A 26,650-nucleotide genomic window follows, 5' to 3' on the forward strand; every position below is an offset into this window, starting at 1 on the left:
CAGGCTTGGGTGTATGGCTGCAGCTTTAAGGTGAAATCGCTATGTATTCACCACATTAGAAAACAATTTGCTTCAGGGGCATTCTCCACAGGTAGATGGAGATAGGGTCATAATTCCCAGAAGGCCTTTTCAGGAATGACCTGTACAGACTCGATAGTGCAATGTGCAGTCTTAAATGAAATAACTACACATATTAAAAAGAAATACAGATTGCAGAATTTTCTGTGGCTTTGTCTGAAATACTTCTAACTTTCAATGGTTTTCAATGGAAAAAATAATTTTCACACTAAACATCAGAAAGATTAAACTTGTCAGGCAAAATCTCCAAAAATATTAACTCTGTTGCTTTATTGATATGCTGAGTAACTGCAAAATTCACTGGGTTTTACCTTTACCTTTGAATTTTCAATTTGCACATTTTAGCACATGCATTATACTGGAATATTTCTTTATTTAATTACTACTGTAAGTGAAAGATAATGCTACAGATTGATTATAACTGGAGGAAAAAAAGTGACATTAATTTTTTTTTCACTAAGTATCTTTGTGGTTAAAGAAACACATGGGCATTGTTTAATCGTTGGCTTTTCTTTACAGTTGTTCTCCAAGTATGTGGACTCGTTTTATACCCAATCAAATTTGTGGAAACAGCCACGATGCGAACATATCATGAGTTCAACTGGGGATATGGCATTGCCTGGGGAGCCACCATCTTCTCATTTGGGGGAGCTGTACTTTACTGCTTAAACCCGAAGAACTATGATGATTACTACTAGAGCAGAACTAATTCTACCGAAATTAAGCTCACCTCCTTTGCTAACTTGCTACTCTCTAAGTTGAAGTGTGGTATTTAACCTGTTCTCTCTATGCACTATTCACTTTGGCTGTAATGAAGATAATTGCTTTAACTCCTGCACCACAAATATGGAACTCTGGAAGAGGTCATGGCTGAAATTTTGTATATTGGCAGTTTCATGTACAGTGTGCTGGAATGCAGACTTCTGTTAGTTTCACATCAGCTGAGCGGAATCACAAAAGTGTGCATTGAAGAACATGAATCAAAATTTACCTTCTCAAGAATGTTCAATTCAATTTGCCTTGAAGAAAGAATCTGTGCTGGGTATAAATGACATGAGTTTCCCATAGTGAGGTTGGAAAATTTATACCTCATATTTGGGTTGAATAAAGTGCTGAATGTTCTGTGGCAACTCAAGTAAAAGTGCATGCTTGCATTCATTTTCAAAAGCTCAGCAACATCCTTTGTAAAATATTACTGTGCTGATGCAAAATAGAAATGTATTACTCTTGTTTCTAATTATTACAGAGAAATGGGAACACTATACTGTTGTAGAGCATACTAAAGTTGCATTTGTATCATTCAATTAAAATTGTAGCATTTCAGTTATCATTTTCCTATGCCTATAGATGAATTTTATGAAATATGTTTTTAAAACAAAAAGCATAGCAAATGTCAGTATACTTAAGTACCACTAGATGTAGTGTCAAAGATGAGCATTTTGATGAGCTGAGTATCTAGAAAGAATCTTATATGCTATTGTAAACATTCTAATTTATTTGAGCGACTACTGTATTTTTATATAGACTTCTGAACACTATTTCCTGTATGATTATATTGTGCCTAAAAAGTTATTTTGACTTGTATCTCAGATAAATTCCATATTTCCAGCAATTTGTTATCTCCTTCTTTCTCTGTAACTTTCCTTCTCTGTATCATACAGTGATCCTTGAATACATTAATTTACTATAAAATATATTAGTTTGGGGAGGAAAAGAACGTTTTCTTGTAGTTGTACAGGGAAAACCTACATTGAATTTGTAGAACTATTTATATAAAAGGCCTGTGTACTTAATTTTTCATTTTATTATTTCCTACATGATCAACAACCTGATACAAAGGTATCATTTAAGAACTATTCCTAGCCTTGCCTGGACTTCTGCAGGGTAAGTTGAATATTTATTTAATCTTTCATAGAACTATCAATTTACTGAAATGATGCTGTAAGCATTCCCACTGCAGGTGAACAGACTCCAACAAACAGAAATGACCAACAAATGTGCTCCAAGCTATAATTCCTGCAGATCGTTTCTTGTCTGCTATGTTATCATAATATAGTTTTTGGCCATATTCCTGGCAGTAAGTCTGTCTCATATTTTATTGCCTTCAGCATTTGGACAATTATTGGATGTGTAAAAACTTATTAACTCCAGAGAAAAACTCATATATATTTTCAGCAAAATACATAACTCATAGGCATGTGAAAGGTGAATGTGAAAAATATTGTTCAAGTGTATTTTGCGTCAGTCTTCACTGTGGAAGACACTCGCAGTATGCCAGAAATTCGTGAGTATCAGGGGACAGAAGAAAGTGTAGTTGCCATTACTAAGGAGAAGGTGCTTAGGAAACTGAAAGGACTGAAGTTAGTTAAGTCACCTGGACCAGATAGACTCCACCCCAGGGTTTTGAAAGAGGTGGCTAAAGAGATTGTGGAGGCAATAGTAATGATCTTTCAAGATCATTAATAATGGTTCCAGAGAACTGGAAAATTGTAAATATCATTCCAGTCTTTATGAATGGAAGGAGGCAGAAGACAGGAGGTTATAGACCAATTACCCTGATTTCAGTGGTTGGAAAGCTGTCGAGGTCCATTATTAAGGATGAGGTTTTGGGGTACTTGGAGGTGTATGATAAAGTAGGGCAAAGTCAGTTTGCTTTCCTTAAAGGGAAGTCTTGTCTGACAAATCTGTTGGAATTTTTTGAGGAAATAACAGACAGGGTGGACAAAGGAGAGTCAGTGGATGTTGTTTACTTGAATTTTTTTAGAAGGCCTTTGACAAGGTGCCACACGTGAGGCTGCTTAACAAGATAAGAGCCCATGGTGTTACAGCAAAGTTTGCAGATGATGCAAAGGTAGGTGGAGAGGCAGGTCATGTTGAAGAAGTAGGGAGTCTGCAAGAGGATTTGGACAGATTGGGGTAATGGGCAATGAAGTGGCAGATGGAATATAATGTAGGGAATTGTATGCCCATGCACTTTTGTAGAAGAAATAAAGGCATAGTCTGCTTTCTAAAAGGGGAGAAAATTTAAAAATCAGAGGTGCAATGGACTTGAGAGTAAGATTCCCCAATGGTTAACTTGGAGGTTGAGTCAGTGCTAAGGAAAGTAAATGCAATGTTAGCATTCATTTCAAGAGGACTAAAATCTAAAAGCAAGGATGTGATGCTGAGGCTTTATGAGGCATTGGTTAGACTACGCTTAAAGTGTTATGAGCAGTTTGGGCCCCTTATCTATAAAAAGATGTGCTAGCATTGGAGAGGATCCAGAGGTGGACCATGAGAATGATTCTGTGAATGAAAAGGTTAACATATGGGGAACGTTTGATGGCTCTGGGGCTGTACTCACTGGAACTTAGAAGAATGAAGGGGAATCTCATTGAACCTTATCAAATATGGAAAGGCCTAGACAGAGTGGATGTAGAGAGGATGTTTCCCATAGCGGGTGAGTCTAGGACCAGAGGGCACAGCCTCAGAATAGAGGGACATCCATTTTGAACAAAGATGAGAAGGAATTTCTTTAGCTAGAGGGTGGTGAATCTGTGGAATTCATTGCCACAGATGACTGTGGAGACAAAGTCATTGAACATATTTAAAGCAGAGGTTGATAGGTTCTTGACTAGTCAGGGTGTCAAAGGTTATGGGAAAAAGGCGGAGAATGGGGTTGAGACAGATAATAAATCAGCCATGAGGAATGGCAGAGTAGACTCAATTGGCCGTGTGGCCTAATTCTACTCCTATGTCTTATGGTCTTATTGTCTTATGGACTGCTTGGCCCATTAAGCTATCTGTCAGCTCCTTAATCAGAAACTAACTGAAATGAGCATAAAATCCTACGACATTTACTCCAACCCTTGAATGCTCCACAAACATATTCTGGCCTTTTACTTCTAGTCATTACTTCATATCTTGTTCGCTGAAACATGGTGTTTTCTTTCAGGAATTTATCAAGTTCCCTTATTAACTATATGGAATGCATGCATCTGTAATTTGTTCCAGAGGGAAATGTCTCTCTGTGAAATGAAATATTTCCTGGCATCTAATCTCACTCCGCCTGAGGATTTTATATGCATGTTCATCAGTCTTGCCATCCCTATTGATCTCAAGTAACAATCCAATTGGATTGAATCCAATCCTCTCTTCTTTTTAAAAGCCTTTAATCATACCCCCTTCTAAGTTAGCTGTTTCCCAAAGTACTTTGCCATTACACTTTAGTTTCCCTTTATAGTAAGAACTTGGTATTTCAGAGGATCAAGATTTTTCACTAAATGTAGATGCATCAAAGTCTTCCATGATTTATTTATAAGGTATGTTCATCTGTTCAACAATCTCTGCAGCATTCTGTAGGAATACCAGTGCCCCACACCTCACATCACCACTTACTAAGTTGTCATCTATGAATCTAAGGTTTCAGTCATAGTTTTGAAAGGGGTGATGAAGTAAATATTGTTTATTAAATGATAGTCAATTACAATTGTGCTATTTGCAGAAAGGTAGTTGTTTATATGCAAATAAAAAATATACTGGTTTTAACAGAATGCTAAATAGATGCATGAATATGCAAAGAATAGAAAGATATGGATCTTTTACTGATGGAAGAAATTGGTTTAATTCAGTGTGTTCAGTGCAGACGTTCTCGTGCTGTATTGTTTTATGTTCTAAGATATGGAATGTTTAAAGAACAGTCAGACTGAACACATTCAACACATAGTAGTTTTCACCATTGTTAATTTATCGTATGTTCTCCTTTCATCTGTTGCTTTTGGTAGGAAGTATATGGCAATAGTAACAACAGCTACACAAAAATATATTTACCATGCTTTAGAATATATTAAGCCAATACTTTGTCCATTGGTATGCCAAGTTCATAAATATGAAATTGGGTGGCTGAAGGGATATCTGAAGATTTTGAAAAAGGTGAATTGCTCTGTGAACATTTGTGTTTGCCTTAATTGACCCAACTATGGTATCTTTGCCATGGAAATGTAAACCTGATTTTACTAGACAACAGTCTAATTTCAAAATTAACCTGATCTAATTTTTGCAAGAGTTAATGTTTGTAACATCCATTCTTTTTATTCTAATTATTGTAAAATTCTCTTTGAATTCTGTGACTGTTAATTGCTGTGTAAAAATTTCAGAACAAAGATTGAATTTTAATTGAATGGCATTCATTGTGCACATTAAAGCAACAGAGAGCTCTATAGTTACAATAGTTTTAATGAATATAAGTAAAAGATTGCAAAGCAGTGTCAGTGAGTACAGTTGAGAATCAACACTTTCTAAAAAATGCATACAAGGTGGTTGGGTGGTGGACTTGCTGTGATCACAGATAATAATAATGAATTTAATACAGGGAGAAATCTTGCAGCTCAATAGAGAGAAAAATAAGTATATAGTGTCATTGAGTATATTATTGCTCAGAATATAAGTATAAAAGAGGACCAGTTTTTCAGTATATCTTCACAAGGCATTCTTCCACTAGTGAAGTCCTTTTATGACAATCAATGCCAACATTTGTTAATCCAAAATGAAGTTTAATGTTTTGACTGGGTTTTGTATTGGTTAAGCAATCTTTTTGTCTTAAGAGTTGAATGCAATGTATATATCTGATGCAAGAGAATAAAGAACAATGGAAAATTGTCTTCTGTATGCAGGATATGTGCCTGTGTTAGAAACATAGAAAACCTACAGCACAATACAGGCCCTTTGGCCCACAATGCTGTTGCTGAACATGTACTTTAGAAATTACCTAGGGATACACATAGCCCTCTATTTTTCTAAGCTCCATGTACCTATCCAGGAGTCTCTTAAAAGATCCTGTTGTATCTGCCTCCACCACCATTGCTGGCAGCCCAATCCATGCACTCACCACTCTCTGCGTAAAAAAACTTACCCCTGATATCTCCTCTGTACCTACTTCCAAGCATCTTAAACATGTGTTGTACTGACCCTACTAAATAGTGCCTGTACAGTAAAAAATATTCCCTAGTACTTCATTGTGTAGACCTTTAAGATCCATAATGTACATCTGAAATACCTTGCTCTCTCCCACAACAAAAAGGCAAATATTTCCAAGTTGGATTTATAATCATATGCTCAAGTGCCATGAGTAACTTACTTGTAGCAGAATCACAGGCATATAAGCAAGATTCATAAGGAAAACATAAACTAAGCACAAATTAAACAAAATTTTTATAAGAACTCAACTAGAACAGAAGACAGTCCATTTTAGTGCAATGTGATCAAGGTGGTCATAGTGTTGCTAAACTAGTGATTAGGGTTGTTCAGGTTGTTTCAAGAACTGAATGGTTGAAGGGAAATAGCTGTTCTCAAACCCGGGGATGTGGGACTTCAAGCTTCTGTACTTCCTGTCCAATGATTGGTGTGAGAAAAAGACATTTCAGGTGATACTTGTCATTAATGCAAAAATGTAGAAGGGTCAAATTTGAAGCATGGTGTCAGATCTTGCTGAGATTTGCAATAGTTCTAATTTCAAACCTTTCAATTCATTTAGAGCTTTGACAGCAGGTGAAACCTCAATCCCAGTTTTAATATCAGAGATATTTCCAGTGCTTGGCCTCTGCACCATAAAGTCTGTAGCCTAGTTGCTAATTGGACCATGTGCCTCATTTGGAGTGTCAGAGAAAGAGGTAGGTACGCAACCATAACCCTGGTAAATGTGGGATTGCAAGGACCATAGTTGGCATTTCTGGCAGTTAACCTTGTCGAGCCTCTATTTACCGTTACCCTTTCTTATTGTTATTCAAATATGTTAGTCCAGCTCCATACTAGCACTTTGTGTTTGTCTTTCACATCTGGAACAAGCCACTGTCATTTCAGACACTGTAACACTCTTCACCTCTAAGATAGACGGCAAAGACTTCAGCTCCAAAGTCATGAGTGCATAATCAAGTCCAAAATTCCAGGGCCATACTGAGTCGTTTCTCTGCTGTGTCAATAAAATAAACCCCTCAAGCAGCATCAGAGATAATCTGATCATTTCTGTCAATGGAGTTGATGGAAGAATGCTCTGGGTAAAAAGAAAGGGAAGTTCTTGTACATATTGAAGAAAGTTGTCACGTTGCAACCGAGGAGAAAGGGACTGAAAGAAAGTGATATCTTATCTTGAATGTACAGGGAAAGAAGAGAGAAAGAAATATACTGGACACTATTGTGATCACCTTCTGGGCAGTGTTGTCCAGTTGCTGCCAGTACTTTCAGCCAGCTGCTTGGCCGAAAAAAAGGGTCCAATTTTGATTGTTGATCTTGATAATGCATCACTTCAGAAAGTGGAAGTTAGCAGAGAATCTCTACAATTTGCTTATCCAGAGGACTCAGGCAACTGGAGTGTCCTCAAAAAATATTCAGCCCACACAACTATTTTACAAATTAAAAATGTATTGAAGTAAGATTTTTGAACAAATCTACAAAACTATTGTGGATTGGGAGCTGGGGGAGTACTTTGGTGTTCTAACATTTAACTGTCATTCATTCTTAGGGGCACTCTTCTATTTTAGTGGATGGTTGCAAAGAAAAAGCATTTCACGATGTAGATTGTATACATTTCTATGACATTAAATGTGCCTTTAACAACTTTGAAACATTGTGCATCATGTCAAATCAAAAGAAAATTTCCAAACCCTGTCAACAATTTACAAATCATTAAAAACCAACATTGTGAGGCTGAAAAAGTATTATTCCCCTTTGTAATTACTATGCTAACTTTCCCCATGTGCGATTTCTATACCAACCTACCCAATTTGTTGACGTAGAAAATTGAAGGATCACCTGTTTTCAATTAATTCATGAGAATAAATACTCCCTCTGTCTGTAAGGTGCAACAGTCTGGTAGATTTTTAACAGACAAGCCAAAATGAAGACAAAAGTGCATTCAAGACAAGTTATGTCATTCAAGCCAAGCTGAATGATAATAAAGAAGCCCAAATCTGGAGAAGGGTATCAGACTATCTCGAAGGCACTGAGCTTAGATCAGAGCTCAGTGCAGTCTATTGTGAAAAAGTGGAAGAAGTATGAAACCACAGCCACAGTGCCTAGATCAGGTTAGCCCTCTAAACCGAGTCATGAGAGAAGAATGGCGCTTGTCAGAGAGGCTACTGTGACACCAACAGTCACTCTGAGTGAGATGCTGAAATCAGTGACTGCAACTGGAGATGAAGTATGTGGCTTCACAATCTCTAAGGCCATGCACAAAAAGGGTATTTATGGAAGAGCGGCAAGGAATGTGTTGTCATTGGAGAAAGTCCGGAAGTTCACCAGTATGAATCTGGGAATGAAGGGGTTAACATATAAGGAGCATTTACCAGCTTTGGCCCTGTACTCATTGGAATTTAGAAGAATGCAAAGGGACCTCATTGAAACCTACCGAATGTTGAAAGGACCAGAAAGGGTGAATGTAGAGAGGATATTTGCTCTGGTAGGTGTATCCTGAACTAGGGTCACAGCCTCAAAATTGAGGTGCAACCGTTCAGAACACAGGTAAGGAGGAACTCATTTAGCCAGAGAGAAGTAAATTTGTGGAATGCTGTGCCACTGACTGCAGTGGAGGCCAAGTCCATGGGTACATTTAAGGCAGAAGTTGATTATTTCCTGATCAGGCAGGGCATCAAAGGATATGGCGATAACGCAGATGTATGTGATTCAGTGGGATTCTGGATCAGCCATGATGGAATGGCAGAGGATACTTGACGGGCTGAATGGCTTAAGTCATAATTTCTTATGGAAGAAGCCCTGACTTAAAAAAACATATCCTTGACTGTAAAGATTTGGCAAAGCTTAACTTGGAAGATACTGTAAAGATGTGGAAGAAAGTATTGTGGTTGGATGAAATTAAAGTGGAAAAATTTTGGCTTAACAGTACATATAGCATATATCTAATACTGTGCATCAATCAGGTAATACCATCTCTGCTGTAAAATATGGTGGAGGTAGTGTCATGATGTGGGGTTGCTTTTCAGCAGTAGAAATTGGAAATCTGGTCATAAATAATGGGAAGATGAATGGTGCTAAATACAGAGAGATTCTGGATAAAACGTGCTAGCCTCTGTCAGAAAGCTTAAACTGGAGCAGATGAACTTCATCTTTCAACAGGACAATGACCCAAAGTACACTGCAAGAGCAACATGCAATGGTTTTAAATGAAGAAAATTAATGTCTTTGAGTGAGCCAGTCAAAGTCCTAAACCTAACTCAATTAAACATTTCTGGTAAGATCTCAAAATTGCTGTCTACTGCTGCACCACAACGAACCCGGCACTGTTTGAGCAATTTTGCAAAGAGGAATGGGCAAACGTTGCTCCAACACATTTTACAAAGCTAGAAGAGACTTATCCAAAAAGTCTACTGGCTGTAATAGCTGCGAGAGGTGGCTCAATGAAGTACTGAGGAGAGGGGGATGAATACTTTTGAACTGCTGACAGTGTGGTTTAGAATTTTCAGTCTTTTAGGGGCTCAACTGTGGGGGAAAGAAAGGAACATGTTATTCACAAATAAAAACTCTCAATTAAATTGATCAAAATCCCTGGTGGAAATACTCATTTATGTGAACAAAGTGCTGGGGGTTGAATACTTTTACAAGGCACTGTATATGTGAGGACAGATCAGCCATGATCAATCTTTAAGATGGTACAGGCCTGATGGCTATGTAGTCCGCTCCTGTTCTGACTTTCTTGCATGGGGACAAAGTGTCAGAGTCCCACCAATTGTCCCTCCCCCTATTTTTAAAGGTCGTGTTTAAAGATAAATATATTTCTTAATGGGAGCTGTTGTTACAGTATTCTGCCTTCTGACTGGTGGAAATTGTAAAGAGTGCCTATAGTTATAGAGTCCTTCAGAATTTCAGGTGCTGCTGTTAAAGGGTACACAATTTCAGTATTTGCTGTTTCTTCCGTGTCCTTGATTGGATGATACTATAGATTCTGCTTTATCAGTCTGGAATGGTAACATCTACACTGTGTCAAGTGTGTGTGCTGCTTAATTTAACAATGCCACACAGCAGGAGCAGGCGCAAGAGAGGAGTCATCTCTACCCTAATGGATAGCACCGAAGCAGAAGTGCCTGGAAAATTGATCGTCTTCCACACATTTGTACACACAAATCTCTAATTAAAACAGCTTCCCACATGTCAGATCACGCCAGTAATTATTTCCTTGTCGATTATTGCCATCAGAGAATTGGCCTGGTTTATGATTCACCTCAGAATAGCTGAATTTCACTTACTGGGTGTCAACCACTGTTCATTACCTCTGTTGATAGCAGAAGTTGGGCTTTTGTGATACATTTATGACCTTTACTGCTCACTCACAAAACCACAGTGAGTATCAGGGTATGAGAAAAAGATGGCAATTTAACAGATCTGCATTGTGATACCAATGTCTTGCACACAGAATCTCTCAGGCTCACTTCTCACAGATCTGGAGTACATTAAATTATTCATTGGAGCTTCCTTCACTGATCACAGCCATTTTGCCTGTCAATAGTGAACTACATGTAATAATCACTTGTCCCTTGATCTGCCTGTGTCTTGCCAGGTTCATCACAGCAGTGTCATGTCCTGACAGACAGATGTGCCACACCCCCCAATCCCCACATTTTCCCTCAACTCCTTGAGATCTTGGATTGCTGCTGCATTTTGTCCTGCGTAATTTCCCAGCTGTCAGCGCAGTCCTGATGTGGCAGCTACAAGTTGTGCACACAGCTCCTGCTGGGAGCTACATTCACAGTTTAATTCATGGTTCCATTGCCAGTCAGCATGGTGCTGCTTATAACATGGCCTTTTGCCCAATTTGCCAGCCTTGTAGGGGAGGTGAATGGAAAGGGAGTTCTGTCAAATGAGGAGAAGTTCAAATTTCCAGGCAAATCAGATGGGAAGTTGAGTTTGTGCGGGGCTGCCAAGCTCACTGCAGTGTACTCTGTCGACAACACTCAGTATATTGGATGTATTAGTCAAGTGGTACAACAGAAGTATTTAGAGCAGAGGGCACTTGAAGAGCAGACCATAGTTTGCCAGACAACATGTCTGAGTCCTATTTCTGTCAGCGCAGAGGAATGTGCAGATCTCAGAGAAAAAACACTTAAAGAGAGCCCTTGAGAATTCCCAGTTACTCTATCTGTGGGAGGTAGCCTTTGAATATCACCTTTGAACTTTTCCTTCTTACCTTAAATGCAGATCCTCGAGAATTAGCCATCTCAACCCTGGGGGTGGTGGGGGGGGGGGGGTGGAAGATATTGGCTGCCAAGCTATTTTTCTGATAATCTTATAAACATTTAGAGTATCAGGTCCGTCCTCAGCCCAAGTTTGTCCAGACTCTTTTTATCACACATGCCCCCTCAGGTGATAACATGATGTTCCTGACTGTATTCTGGACACCACTCATTATTATGTTCACACTGATCTCATGCCAGCTGCACAATGAGTGAGCAGATCTCCTGGTTTACCTGTGCCATGCTTGCACCTGCTCCCCATTTGCCACTGTTATTTCCTGCTACATCTTCACACCAAACTTGTGACAGAGCATGGTGTTAAAATGGTAAGGATAGCTAAATGAAACAGTGAAGGACAGGCTGTCCTAATGGATGTTCCACTTTCTGATGATGGAGAATAAACTTTCTGTGTGAGCTCTTGATCATTGATTCTACTTCGATCGTGCAAGAGTGGAGGGTGGGGACACCCACATAATTCCATGGTACCTTGTGCTACTGCTCCGGAATGCTTGGCTAGAAGCTGCTGTTGTTCCTACCCCTCCACCTTTATAATTAAGCATTTACAGTCCCAAGTGATTAAAGGGAAACAATTCATTCACTTTTTTAAAAATTTTGAATAATCTTTCATGCAAAAGGCAATTCTTCCATTCTTATTGTTGAGGTATATTTCAGTTGAGTTCGGTATGGATTTTCATCCCTCTAAAGGTGGATAGTCACCTGGGTCAGATGAAAGAAATGCATGTTGTGACCTTGCAGTCAAGCAAATGGCCACCATTGAGATGTATTCTGTAAGTGATATCCATCTACCTTTTCTTTGGAACTTCCATTATAAACAAAGAAAAAGAGCTTATTATGGATACCAGAGTTTTAAACTGGCCCAGGTCAATAGACTCAAATTCTTATCTCATTTGGTTGTAAGATTTATACGTGAAATAACTTGGCAGAGGTTTGGCTCAAGTTATTGTTAGGATCAGGAAGTGTTCCCAATTGCACACTGGTGTCACAATTTGCCTCAGAGGAACCACAAGGAGAACTAAACTGGGAACTGGAAATGACGCCCTGTTGCAACGGCAATAGTGTTCCGAGGCTGGAGTATTCATTTCTCATGGAGGTCTGTTTCCTAAGCTACATAACACCTAAATATACTGTATGTTTTTGGACTATTGATGCAGTGATGCAGTGTTCAAATTCCAACCTCCAACCTGGAAAAGTTAAATTTTGTCATATAAGTAAGATGGATTGCTGCTTTAAAAAAAATCATACTAGCTACCATTTCCATTAAACTCCCAGATTTTCAGGAAAGCCTGCTGTTTCCATCAATGTCCTTGAAGGAACACAATCTGTCATCCTTATTCAGCCTGTAACTCCGGATCAACAGCAATGTGGTTGAATCTTAACCTGCTGCCACAGGGTATCTTAGTTTTAAATTTTCTCATTTACCTGCTATTCAATATATATAACATTTTAAAAATTCAAATGTTCTAAGGAATAAAAGTAATAAATGTCTTTATAATGTTTTAAAACAAACAAATTTAAAACATGAAGAAAAATAGATCTCTATACTGAAATGCTTCCCTGCATTTATCTTTTTCACAGAGTAGCAACTCCCACCCACTGATGGCACTGCAAATCACCTGTCAATATCCCCCTTCCCCCGGTGTAAAGCTGAGGGGCAGCCACAAGGTACATCTGGACTTCTTTTCCAGCAATCCTCTGTTCACTGATAAGTATAGTCACTGAGTGGGAAGTCAGAAATTGGACATTCAGCACTGAATTTTGCAATCTGCCAGCATGATTCAGACTATTCAGAATAAAACTGAGTGGATCATCTAGGACCGAAAACTCTTGATTGTTTCTTATGGACACCACCATGGCACTGCTGTCTCAATGAGGCAAGTTCAATCCTGACATCAGGCATTGAGTATACGCAGTCTGCTCATAATCTCTGTGACCGCATGGTCACAGGTGCTCTGGTTTGCTATCACATTCTAAAGACCTGCAGGCTGGTGGGCCATGGTAAATTCCTCCTAGTGCAGGTGAGAGGCAGAATTTGAAGTGATGGGGAGTTGCTGAGAATAATATAGAATTGGTATAAATGAACGTTTAATGTCCAATACAGACTCAGGAGGCTGAAGGTCCCTTTTCCAAGTTGTCTGATTCAATGACTTTCTGGAAGTCCAAGTTCACTGCAAGTAATGGGCAGCTGTCACATCCCCACTACCCTCATCACCTGCACCAATATCCTTCTAGACCAATGAACACAACTTATTTAAGAAGAGAATGTCTTTAGTTTGTTGAAACCCTTTGAATATGAAATAGCACATGGAACCTGCCCATTTTAAAATAGAATTAATAAAAACTAATTTGCATCATATGAATAAATCATGTTGTTGTGCAGCCATTAATAACCATTATCCATAGCAAGGTTACATTATCTAATTGATGAAAAGTTTGTCACAAATTGAGCACCCTTCTCTTTTCCTGAGATTTTCGACTGCAGAAATTGATTTCTTGCTACCTAAAGGCAAACTGATTAATGCTTGATTGTAAATGGCAGTTTAATTATAGGAAATGCCATGTTCGTTGCAAGGTTTGAGTTAGAGAAGTAAATTCCCTAATGTCTCAGTATGAATGAGCAATATCAATCATGGAATGATCTATTTTTATCTTAGATATCTATAAGATTTTTTGAATAATGTAACACAAATAATGGGTTAAAATTTGTCTTGAAAAGTAAAGAAAATATCCAATGGTGATGAGGCAACATGTTTTCCATCAGCTCTACCTTTAGTGTAAAGTGAATTGCTTATATTCCATCACCTGCTTTGCAGTTAAGACCAGCTTCAGTTGCAATGACTTGTGGAAATGGCTTTAGTGGCATATTACTGTGAAGGGTGAGTATTGCTTTAAGGCCAGTGGAAATTGTCAGGTGGTTAAGACTTACAATTGCATGAGCCAAGCTGCAGGTTTGACGTAGTCTCAGCTGCCACATTAAACAGGTACGTTTCTCTTGGTATCCTTTGTCTGAAAGAGTTTTTCCACAGGAAGAACCTGAAGACATTACTTGAGCAACAATGTTGAAAACCTCCTGTGAGAGTCTGTATTGCCGGAATGATCTGGTTAATCTGTGGCTCAGACAAAGCGAGAGTGAATTTCTCAATATTGAAGTAAATAGAACACATGGAAATGAGGCTCTGGATGAGATGTCATAAGGGTGCTTCAGAAAACTGTGCGGATATGTCAGAAAGCAAAAGTTTATTTCAGCTTCGAAGTTCCTTGCCAGCTAAGAAGCTTGACTATACTAATCCCTTTAACATCTCTATCTTCCTATTCTACATGTCCGGATAGCTTTTAATCTAATTATATATGCCTCTATTACCTCCTCAGGCAGCTCATTACATGCACTCACCATCCTGTGTGTGAAAAACCTACCTTCAGATTTATTTTAAGTAATTCCCCTCTCACTTTAAATCTAGTTTTAAACTCCACTACTCTGGGGTAAAAATGATGACCATTTACCTTATCTGTGCCATTCATAATTCCTTAAAGGGTCACCACAGCTTCCTTTGCTCCAGGGAAAACAGTCCAGCCTGCCCAATCTCTTCTTTCAAGTAAAATTCTCCAGTCCTGGCATCATTCCTCTGAATTTTTATGCACCTTTTTCAGTTTAATCTCTCCTTTCCTATAACATGGTGATCAGATTGATACGTAATACTCCAAGTGCAGTACAGCAGCATAGCAATTAGCTCAATTGCGGTACAGTGCCAGTAATCACCTATCAGGGTTTAATTCTCACAACTTCCTGTACTTTCTTTCCATGACCGTGTGGGTTTCCTACAGGTGCTCCAGTTTTCTCCCACATTCCAAAGATATACAGGTTAAGGTTAGTAAATTGTGAGCATGCGGTGTTGGCATTGGAAGTGCGCCAATACCTGTGGGCTGCCACTGCACAATCCTTCAACTGTGTGGTTGTTGATGCAAAATGATGCATTTCACTGGATGTTTCAATGTGCATGTGATAAAGCTAATCTTTCCAGTCTTTAAAAAGAGTGCAGCTTTGTACAACATGAAGTCTCAACTCCTAATCTCATTGGCTCGGCCAGTGAAGGCAAGCATACTCTCTGCCTTCTCCATCTATCACCACTTCCAGAGAACTACATACTTACACCTCAAGGTCTCTCTGTCAACAACACCCCTCATGGTCCACTATTCATTGTGTATGCCCTGTCCTGGTTTAACTTACCAAAATGAATCACTTCCTACTATTCTGAATTGAATTCCCTCAGCTGTTCCTTTGCCTGCTTTCTCAATTGATCTAGATTTAGTTGTAATGTTATGCACCCTGCTTCACTGCCCTCTAAATTTTGCTGTCATCTGTAAACTTACCACTCCACCTATATTTGCCTCAAAATCATTAATATATATGACAAACAATAAAGGACTCAGAATACATCTTTGTATCTATTTTGAAAAGCAGCAGACCAATAGTACCCTCTACCTCAAATGACCAAGAAAATTCTGTGTCCAATTTTCCATTTTACCATGTATTTCACATATTATTGCCTTATTGACCTGTCCATTCTGCAGAACCTTGTGAATGGCCTTGCTAAAGTCCATATAGACAACTTCAACTGCCCTGCCCTCATTAATCCTCATCACCACCACAAAAATGACTCAATCAAATTTGTAAGGCATAACCTCCCACTGCATATGTATATTAATCATATATTTACAAACAGTAAAAATTTGACAAAACATTCATGCTCCCCAAGTTACAGAAACAACAAAGCTGATTATTCAACAAGCTCACTTAGTTAAAAGCCCACACAAAGCATATCTTCCCAACAGTTATGTGCACCACTTGCCTTCAACGAAGACAGAGAGAGAGCAGGCCCCTTCCTGTTTTATACCTGGGATATTTGAAACTGGACACCAGGCAGCTATCCAATGGGAAAAGCAGCTGCAGTTTCTAAACTAACCAGTCGTGATGGAAGTTACCTTTGACAATCAGAGTAAGCCATGACCCCACAGAACAGAAAGGTAAAAGGCTGGAGATGAAGAAATCTGATAGGGGAGGAGAGTGGACCATAGGAGAAAGGGAAGGAGGAGGGGCACCAAGAGACATAGTTAATTGTCAGAATAACTAGGAGGAAAAGAGGAAAAATTTCAGGTAGCAAGCATAATTGCATTTTAGATATACTAGGATGAGTACTTGTAAAGATAGAACTGATAAGGCTACCTTGTGAACTGAGAAATAGGATTAATCTGTACAGCTCTACTTCTGGACAATGCAGGTGTATGACTCAAACATCCCCTTCTTGTGCAGAAAATCTCTATTATTCCAAGATGTGCACTCTAATGACATAATATTATATAAATATATGTTGAATCAAACCTAGCAATGTCCCATATTATGAAACAGGAGCAACACCCTAACTTAGTAATGCCATTAGTTTCAGTGGTTACAGTACACTGGTGCTAGTATTCTTAACTTCTGTTGTGTTTATAGATATCACATTTAATGCACTTACGTATCTTAATACTGATCTTAATCTCAGCAGATGTTTTCCTCATAAGCACCCAAATAGGGGAAGCTGGGTCAATAAAATCATTCAGTCAGACCTGTCCCTCCATTCAGCCGAAATCTATGCTTTTATAAGTTTTTGACCTTATTGGGCTACTTTCCTTCAGGGCAGGGCCATCATTTCTTGGATTTGCCTCTGCCTGTGTCTTGATAAAAGGAACAATGAGACCTTGAGTTGATCAGCCACATAATTTTGCTTCAGGTTTCATTGCTTACGGGGTAGGTGAGCTACAGGCACACTGGACAAGATTTTCGGAAGCCTGTAATACATTCAGAGATTATTCACCCTCCTACTTTAAGTAGATCCATCACTGGGCACTGAGCCAGGAGAGCCATCACTTTAAGAGATCTATCTAATTAGTCACCTCCCTTCCTCTTTCTTTTTATTCTGCAGATGCCTTCTCCTAATGCACTTAAGCAATTCCTTTTGAATGTTACTCCTGAATCTCCTTCCACTACCCTTTCAGGCAATGCAGTTCTTATGAATAGAAACTGAAACTTTTTGACGAACAGGGAAAAAAACTGCTTACTCTTTGTCCCTTTGTCAGACATAATCTTTGATCATTTGAAATGTTGTGTCATCTACAGCAGTTTAAAAAAAAAATCTTTCAAGCCTTTTACCTGTTGTTATTCTGTTCTGTCTGTACCTGTGCCGCACTCAGAGCTTTTATGTATTCTTGCGGTACCCACACTGTGTATAAGATGCTCAAGGGCCAGGCATCCTAAAAGATAGCTTGTGTTACTGGGCGTTTTTTTATAGATGCAAGATAAGAACTTTCTGTCTCCCCAGAGATACAATGCAATCAAGATAGCTTGGGCTGCAGATTTGAGTGTCCTCTCCACAGAATTACAGACAGCTCTGGTTTTCGGGTAAACATTTGTTGCAAACATGCAAAGTATATATCATGATGGAGCACAGCATTCCTGCTGCCTCTGTTTATGTCTGCTCTCTTCAGATCATCGCTGCCTAAAGGATTCTGAACAAATAATGCATGTTGAAATGGGGTGAAAGAGGCACCAGGCTCTCAAAAGCAGAGTATGTGAAAGCAGTCAGCAGCTTGCGAAGAGGAGGTGGTGCGATGCTTGTCACTGCCATGTTTCTGTGTAAAGATAAAAGGCTGGTTTTGACAAAGTGTTGTTTGATCTGAAACATTCTGTTTCTGTTTCCATAGATGCTGAGTGTTTGCAGCATTTCTGCTTTTGTTTTGTTGCTGTGCTCTGCAGATAGCTTTGCCAAAACGGCATTTCTACCTAATCTATGCCTCCATGAGTTTCATGGTGTTATTGAGTCAGAGAGTTGTACAGTACAGAATCAGGCCCTTCAGCTCACCACCCCAATCTGACCTTCTCGCCAATCCACACTAATCCAATTTGCACACACAAGGCCCATAATTTTCTATACCATACTATTCAAGTGTCTATCTAACCGCCTCTTAAACTTAGTAATTGTAATTTATTCCTGGACCTCCCCTGCGGTGTTTTCCAGATTCAAGCACGTTTTGCACATTCTGTGTAAAATACCTACCCCTCAGATCCCACTTAACACTCTTCCCTTTCACCTTATGGGAAAAAAACTTTGTCCATCTGTCCTGTCTAAGCTTCTCATCATCTTTTAGGTCTTTTCTATCAGGTTGCACCTCAGTTCCCTCCACACTCCAGTGAAAACAATCCCAATCGATGGATTCTCTCCCCTCATTGAAAGTGCTCTAATTTATTCAACCTGCTTTCATCAAACTTCTCACTGACCTCCTCAGATTTGTGAAGTACAATTTCCCCTGCACAAAGCATTGCTAGTTCTCAGCAGTCACTGCCTTTCCAAATGTACATAAATCTTGTCCCTTAGAACTGTTTCCAAAAATGTCACTGCCAGTGACGTAAAGTTCATTTGTGATAGTTGCCTGGCTTATCCCTTACAATCTTTCTTAAATGAATAGCATTATCTACCTCCTCCAGGGCTTTTGACTATCTCCTTTCTTGTTTTCTGTATCATTCTGGGTTAGATCTCATTTCGCACTAGGGTTTTATCCATCTTTATGCACTGCAACACATTTAACATTTCCTCCTTCTTAATGAGTTTTCATGAGCTTCATTAATCTCAATAAAGAAACCATTAACAATGTGGTTTTAATAACTTGCAAGTAATCTCCTATGTGAAGAACATATTCCTTCAAATTATAAGAACAATTTTATAATCTTCAGGAGACTTTTAACATGTTAGCTTTAAAGCTTTGTGGGATTGTTTTCTCTTTCCTCTCTCAAATCAGTATTTCCTTTTCCTTATTGCTTTTATTGACATGTTATTCATGTTTTTATATTCGCTCCCTAGTGTTTCCTCTCAATAATTTCCCAGTCTTCTGTTTTTATTCGTTAAGGAAGATGCACTCCTTTATGGATTGCTTGCTGAGAGCTGAGATACCAAGCTGCCCTTGCCATTCTATTTTTTACATTCCATTCCAGTAATTTCTTCGGCAGGAAATGTTACAACATGCATCTACAGGTACAAATTTCACAGCCATTTCACACTTTCCCAGCAACCAAGGAGAAAGCCAGTGACATATTCATTTTGGGGATCTTGCAATACCTGGAGAAAATTGAAGCTACTTTGTAAATATTTTTGCCAAACGTTGCTCAGAATGGAAAAATCAAAGCCAGACTGTTGATTCAGGTAGTTGAATGCTGAGAATAATCTGTGCTTTGTATTTTACTATTAAAATCATGACAAAACACATTAAAAGTTAATTAAAATCACTGTTAAAATGTTAAATATCATGATAATTTTTCCACTGGTGCTAATTATTCACCTTCTGGGAACATTGTGATGAGTACATGACAAATGTGTTGTCGACGACGAATGTGATAACGAACTGTACAAAGAGAAATAAGAGCCTAATATCTTGTTCAAAACAATTCCTTACAAATTCAATTTTATTACATTAATAATAATTTTATAGCATTGCCAATCGTTACAGCAAAGATGCTTTCAGATTTGATTTGGTTTCTTTGCAATCTGAGCCTTCTCCATCCAGAAAGGTTGCTGAGAAGGAGAGGCAGCGTGTCTGGAGATGAATGGAGAGAAATTACTTAGCAAGAGAATGGCCCATGTGGAAATCTAGAGAACTGAGGAGACTCCTACGAAGCCTTCCATCTATGAGCAGTTGAGCCAAGATCTCTGTCTTCAACTGCTGTGAGGATGTTAGTGGCAGGTGAGTGTCCATGATTACATGAAGAGAGTTTCCAACCTCACTTAGAGCATTAGGAAAAGAAGTAAGCAATCTTTGAGTGTGGGGTTGCAAGAAAATGGTAATGAAAAGGTATAAGACCATAGAGTGCTGGAGTTATAAATAAGTAGAGTACAGAAACAAGCCCTCAGTGGGAAAAGCCTGCTTGCATTTTCCCTATTTTTTTCCCCTTCATAATTTCGTATACCTCTAGCAAATCTCTCAATCTTCTACGATCCAAGAAATAAATTCCTAACCTTTCAATCTTTCCTTGTAACTTAAGTCCTCCAGTCCTGACAACATCCATGTAAATTTTCACTGTACGCTTTCAACCTTATTTACTGTACATCTTTCCTGTTGGTAGTTGACCAAAACTGCACACAATGCTCCAAATTAGGCCTCATCAATGTCTTATACAACTTCGAAATAACATCCCAACTCCTGCGCTCAGTGCTTTGATCTATGAAGGTTAATGTGCCAAAAGCTTTCTTTCTGACCATATTGACCTTTGATGCCATTTTCAATGAATTGAGGAGTTGTATTCCCAGACTCCTCGGTGCCCTGTGTAAGCTTACTCTGGCCAGCCCTACAAAAGTGCAACAGCTCACACCTGTCCACATTAAATTCATCTGTCATTTTACAGCCTATTTTTCCAGCTGATGCAGATCCTGCTACAAGCTCATCCTCGTTGTCCACTACTCACCTAATCTCAGTGTCATCCACAAACCTTGCTGATCCAGTTAACAACATTGCCACCCAGGTCATTGATATAGACAACAATCAACAATGGATTCATCACCGATCCCTGCAGCACCCCAATAGTCACGGGCCTCCAGACAGAGAGGCAACCATCTCCTACCACTCCCTGGCTTCTCCCATGAAGCCAATGTCTAATCCAATTTACTACCTCATTCTGAATGCTGAGTGATTGAACTTGTGAAATTTATCATTTATTTTATTTATTGAGATATTGTGTGCAATAAGCACTTCCAACCCTTCCAGCCCCACCACCCAGCAAACTCCCTAATTTAATCTGATGCTAATCACAGGGCAACTTACAATGACCAATCAACCCATCAACCAGTCTTTGGATTGTGGGAAGAAAATGTGCCTTGCTAAAGTTCATGTAGACAACATCCACCACTTTGCCTACATCAACTTCCATCAACTTTCCTGGTAACTTTCTTGAAAAGCTCTGTAAGTTTGCTTAGACACAACCTACCATGCACAAAGCCATGCTGACTATCCCTAATCAGTCCCTGTCCATCCGAATTTCTTATAAGGATCGGTCCCTTAGAATAACTTCCAGTAACTTTCCCACTAATGATGTCAGGCTCACCAGCGTATAATTTCCTGGTTTATTTTTAGACCCTTAAACAGTGGGACAACATTAGCTATCCTTCAATCCTCTGATTTAAATATCTCAGCTAGATTCCCCGCAACTTCTGCACTTGCCTCCCACAGGGTCTGAGGGAACACATTGTCAGGCCCTGGGGATTTATCCACCCTAATTTGCCTCAAGGCAGTCAACACATCCTCCTCTGTAATCTGTTCCTTAGGGATCGGTGCTAGGCCCACAACTGTTCATGATATACTGTACATTAACAATTTGGAAGAGGGGGCCGAGCATAGTATACCTAAGTTTACTGATGATACTAAATTGAGTGAAAAACAAATTGTGCAGAAGATACGGAGAGTCTGCAGAGAGATATAGCTAGGCTAAGTGAGTGGGCAAGGGTCTGGCAGATGGAGTACACTGTTCGTAAATGTAAGGTCATCCACTTTGGAAGGAGAACTGAAAGAGCAGATTATTATTTAAATGGTAAAAAATGCAGCATGCTGCTGTGCAGAGGGGCTTGGGAATATTTGTGTATGAATTACAAAAGACTGGTTTGCAGGTGCGGCAGGCCATCAAGAAGGCAAATGGAATGTTGGCCTTCATTGCTAAAGGGATTGAATTTAAGAGCAGGGTTCTTTATACTGCAACTGTGCAGGGTACTGGTGAGGCCACACGTGGAGTACTTCGTTGAGTTCTGGTTTCTTTATTGAGGAAGGATATACTGACTTTGGAGGTGGTGCATCAGGTTGATTCCAGAGATGAGGGGGTTGGACTACGAGGAGTGATTGAGTCACCTGGGACTATACCTGCTGGAATTCAGAAGAATGAGAGGAGATTTTATTGAAACATATAAAATTTTGAAAGGGATGAAGTCCTTCCCAATGCAAATTCCTCTGCAGGTCAGATGAGATATCCCGAACCCGGGCACCAGGCAGGCAACACAGCCTTTGGGATGTTCGATCCTTGCACAGAGAACTCTGTCCAATTACCACTGCATTTCTCTTCTCTCCCCCCTCCTGAATGGCTTCCTGAACTATGGTGCCACAACTAAGTTGCTCACCCTTCCTGCAGCAAGGGAGCAAGAATCTCAAACCTGTTGGACAAGCTCAAGGGCTCCTCCAGCATTGTCTCTTGGATCCCCCTACCTGCCTCATTCACTATCATACCCTCTAGTCCCTGACCACAGACCAAATTTGAGGCTGCTAATCTAATGGGTGTGACTACCTCCTGAAACAGAGCTTCCAGGGAATGCTCCCTTTCCCTGATGTGCCGCAGAGTTTGAAGCTCAAAATCCAGGTCATCAACTTTGAGCCGGAGTTCCTTGAGCAGCCAACACTTGCTGCAGATGTGGTCACCAGGAACCACAATGGAGTCCACCAGCTCCCACATCATGCAGCTACAGTACATCACCTGATCCTGTGTCATCTCTATTTAATTAGGTGTAATTTAGTGACTTTTTATTCAACAACTTCAAAAGCCTTACCTGCTACTTACCTGTGCCTCCTCACCATAGCCTTTTGAGCCAAAGCCTTAAGTTCCCACTGCTACACTGGTCCACTCACACAATAGCCACTCTGCTTTGACCCTGCTTTACTTTTATTTGCTGCTGCTGCTAAGGATTGGCAAATTGATTAGTCCGCCACTGATGCCAACTCTTACACCAATTCCTTAGCCATATGTTAAACAGTGTGATCTTCCTGTTTCTGGCCTCACTAGCACATGACACAGAGAGCAGTCCTGGAGGTTCTGTCCTTAAATTAGCACCTAACTCCCTGAATTCACTTTGTAGAATCTCATCACTCTTGCTACCTATGTCATTGGTACCTACATGACCACCACCTTTGGCTGCTCACCCTCCCACTCAAGAATGCTGAAGGTTCGATCCTAGATATCTCGAACCCTGGAGCTCGGGAGGCAACATACCCTCTGGGAATCTCATTCTCTTCCGAGCCACAGAGACAGACTCCGCCAAAGCCCTGACCGCTGGTGACTTTCCTCTGCTAGGTCTCCTCCCCACCCCCCCCACGACCCCAACAGTAGCCAGAGAGAGGTATACCTGTTGTTGACTGGGGTGGCCAATGGGATCACCTGCATTGGCTGTTTAACCTCTTTCCTCTTCCTGTCACCTAACCTCCTATCCAGCACTTTGGGTACAACTACCTCTCTCTATGCTCTATCTATCACCTCCTCAGCCTCACGAATGATCTGGAGTCTATCCAGTTTCAGCTCCAATCCTTAACACGGAGTGTTAGAAGCTGCAGCTGGGTGCGTTTGCTAGTGAAGTTGTCAGGGACACTGAGGGTCTCCCTGCCTCCCTCCTGCAAGAGGAAAATTCATTTATCCTGCTCTACCAAAAATAACAAAACTAAGAAGGTATGAGCGTCACACTTTCTTGGTATTAAATCCTAGTCCTAGTGTTTCTGATAAGCTTCAAATTTTTTTGGCTTTAAAGGTTTCATTCTAACTTTGCTGCTGGATTTCAGCAGACACCTCAGTGTTTTCCCTGGAGAATATGATCCACATCTATTGATTCACTTGATCCAGGTTCAATATTATTGCTTGAACACCCTTCAATTGATACAAGAGTAGTTCAATATGCTGACAGTGACATAAATAATGCAGCAACAACAATTTCCATTTACCTAGTATCCTTCACATCCTATTAGGACCTCAGGAATATTAACAACAATGTTTGGCACTCAGTTAAGCAGGTGAATAAGAATTTGGTCAAAACAAAAATGTTTGCAGCTTTCATTTTCTGGACTGTTGAAGGTATAACTACCAGTCATGAAATGATTAAAATTAGGGATGTGTAGTGGTCATAAATGGAAATCAGGATTTGTTGTTGCACACTGGTTATGTAGTTTCACTCTCACGAAAGGTATGATCTTTTTGATTACATTGCAAGTGATTATCCACTTCTGAAGTTCCAGCTCAAGTAGCAGGAAGAAAAATGGAAAGTGTTGTGTTGACAGATGGAAGTCATCTTTATCATGTGCCCTATTTGTGCATTAAATTTCTGGGCAGATGAAAATCATAAGTAACACCAGATTTCTCACCAACATCAATTCTCACCCTTTTCCCCAGTACATGGATTCTGTTTGTGGTGGGTCTCATCAGCAAGAACGACAAGTCAGCTGACAGAGAGGAGGTGCAGTGGCTAACGGACTGGTGCAGAGCCAACAACCTGTCTCTTAATGTGAACAAAACAAAAGAGATGGTTGTTGACTTCAGGAGGGCACAGAGCGACCACTCCCCACTGAACATCGACGGCTCCTCGGTAGAGATCATAAAGAACACCAAATTTCTTGGTGTTCACCTGACGGAGAATCTCACCTGATCCCTCAACACCACCTCCATAGCAAAGAAAACCCAGCAGCATCTCTACTTTCTGCGAAGGCTGAGGGAAGTCCATCTCCCACCCCCCCCACCCCATCCTCATCACATTCTACAGGGGTTGTATTGAGAGCATCCTGAGCAGCTACATCACTGCCTGGTTCAGAAATTGCACCATCTTGGATTGCAAGACCCTGCAGTGGATAGTGAGGTCAGCTGAGGAGACCATTGGGGTTTCTCTTCCCGCCATCACGGACATTTATACTACACGCTGCATCCGCAAAGGAAACAGCATTATGAAGGACCCCACACACCCCTCATACAAACTCTTCTCCCTCCTGCTGTCTGGCAAAAGACTCCGAAGCATTCGAGCTCTCACGACCAGACTATGTAACAGTTTCTTCACCCAAGCTATCAGACTCCTCAATTCCCGAAGCCTGGACTGACAACTTGCCCTATTGTCCTGTTTATTATTTATTGTAATGCCTGCACTGTTTCTGTGCACTTTATGCAGTCCTGTATAGGTCTGTAGTCTGGTGTAGCTTTCTCTGTGGTGGTGGTGTTTTTTTTACGTAGTTCAGTCTAGTTTTGGTACTGTGTCATGTAACACCGTGGTCCTGAAAAACATTGTCTCATTTTTACTGTGTACTGTACCAGCAGTTATGGTCGAAATGGCAATAGAAGTGACTTGACTTGACTTGGCAAGTGCTCTCTAGAGTTCTTCTTTTGAGGAGCACTGATGTTTGCAACTGATCACTGCCATTCTCCTTTTCCTTGCATGACACAGTTTTTTTAGTTCAACACAAAAATGTTGAGAGTTACCGAGTGACAGTTCATAAATTGGGAACACGTGAGGCCACTGAAACTGTTCTATGCTATGAAAGGTGGGGAAGATAGTATAGGAGGCAAGAGGGATATAAAATTCGGAGTATGTAACATGGAATTTGGCATTGTGTGAAAACAAGGTAATTACTGTGGATGGCACGTACAGAGAAAGAAGAGCTGATTGGCGTAAGAACGGAGACTGTTCCAGAGAGATGATGAAGATGTCTGTCAGAACGTCAGTTAACTGGGCTGCACAGTTCTTCAGTACCAGGTATATTATCAGGATCTACAGTTTATCGCCTGATCTGAAGGCAGCATCCTGATCTCTCAGCCATGTATGGACCTCTGCTGTCAGTAATGGCTTCTGATTTGCCCTCACATACATGATGGGGATACCTCAGAGCATTCTCTATGTAGCCAGACACAGATCTTGCATATTAAGTTATGTTAATATGATAATTGTAGGTAGTCACCTCCCTGAACACATTCCAGTCCATGTTTTCAAAACAGTGCTGTGTAACGTGGAGGTTGCTTCTTCTGGCCAGGTCTTTATCTCCCTTTGAAATGGTTTGACAACTTGAAACAGTGGTCCATATGCAGGAATTGACTTAACAAGAAATGGTCAGAGAATCTGGTATGGGGTTGAGGAACAGCTTTGAATGCACCAGGAATGTTGTTGTAAACCAGGTCTAATATGTTCTCACCTCTGGTAGTAAAGCTGATAAAATTTAGGCAGGACTGTTTTTAAAGTTAGCATGGTTGGAGTCAGGCCAGCAACAATAAAGAAAAGGTAAACAGGAGGAAATCTGCAGATGCTGGAAATTCAAACAACACACACAAAATGCTGGTGGAACACAGCAAGCCAGGCAGCACCTATAAGGAGAAGCACTGACAAAGGGTCTCAGCCTGAAATGTCGACAGTGCTTCTCCTTATAGGTGCTGCCTGGCCTGCTGTGTTCCACCAGCATTTTGTGTGTGTTGAATAAAGAAAAGGTGTACGGTTTTCAAGTCACTGATGGTACTGTAGAGCTCACACAGGGCTATCCCTGCATTG

At 40.1% G+C, this 26,650-nt stretch overlaps 2 protein-coding genes across 9 annotated transcripts in view; one reads left to right on the forward strand and one right to left on the reverse strand.

Moving 5' to 3' along the window:
- The window catches only part of tmem47 (transmembrane protein 47), a 34,493-nt gene extending 32,807 nt beyond the window's left edge, over positions 1–1,686 (forward strand). The window contains exon 3 of the mRNA XM_059968138.1: positions 598–1,686. Within this exon, the coding sequence (XP_059824121.1) occupies positions 598–776 (179 nt within the window). The 3' untranslated portion in view covers positions 777–1,686. The remainder of the gene's footprint in view (positions 1–597) is intronic.
- The window catches only part of LOC132393194 (uncharacterized), a 322,118-nt gene that overhangs the window by 106,228 nt on the left and 189,240 nt on the right, over positions 1–26,650 (reverse strand). For 4 of the 8 annotated variants that reach the window (XM_059968133.1, XM_059968134.1, XM_059968135.1 and 1 more), the window contains 2 exons: positions 17,500–17,600; positions 14,239–14,318 (listed from right to left, as the gene is read on the reverse strand). The exons of the other annotated variants lie outside the window; for them this stretch is intronic. In XM_059968133.1, the coding sequence (XP_059824116.1) occupies positions 14,239–14,318; positions 17,500–17,600 (181 nt within the window). The remainder of the gene's footprint in view (positions 1–14,238; positions 14,319–17,499; positions 17,601–26,650) is intronic. 8 annotated transcript variants of the gene reach the window in all.

Source organism: Hypanus sabinus, chromosome 4 (genome assembly GCF_030144855.1).
Source record: "Hypanus sabinus isolate sHypSab1 chromosome 4, sHypSab1.hap1, whole genome shotgun sequence".
NCBI classification, from domain to species: domain Eukaryota; kingdom Metazoa; phylum Chordata; class Chondrichthyes; order Myliobatiformes; family Dasyatidae; genus Hypanus; species Hypanus sabinus.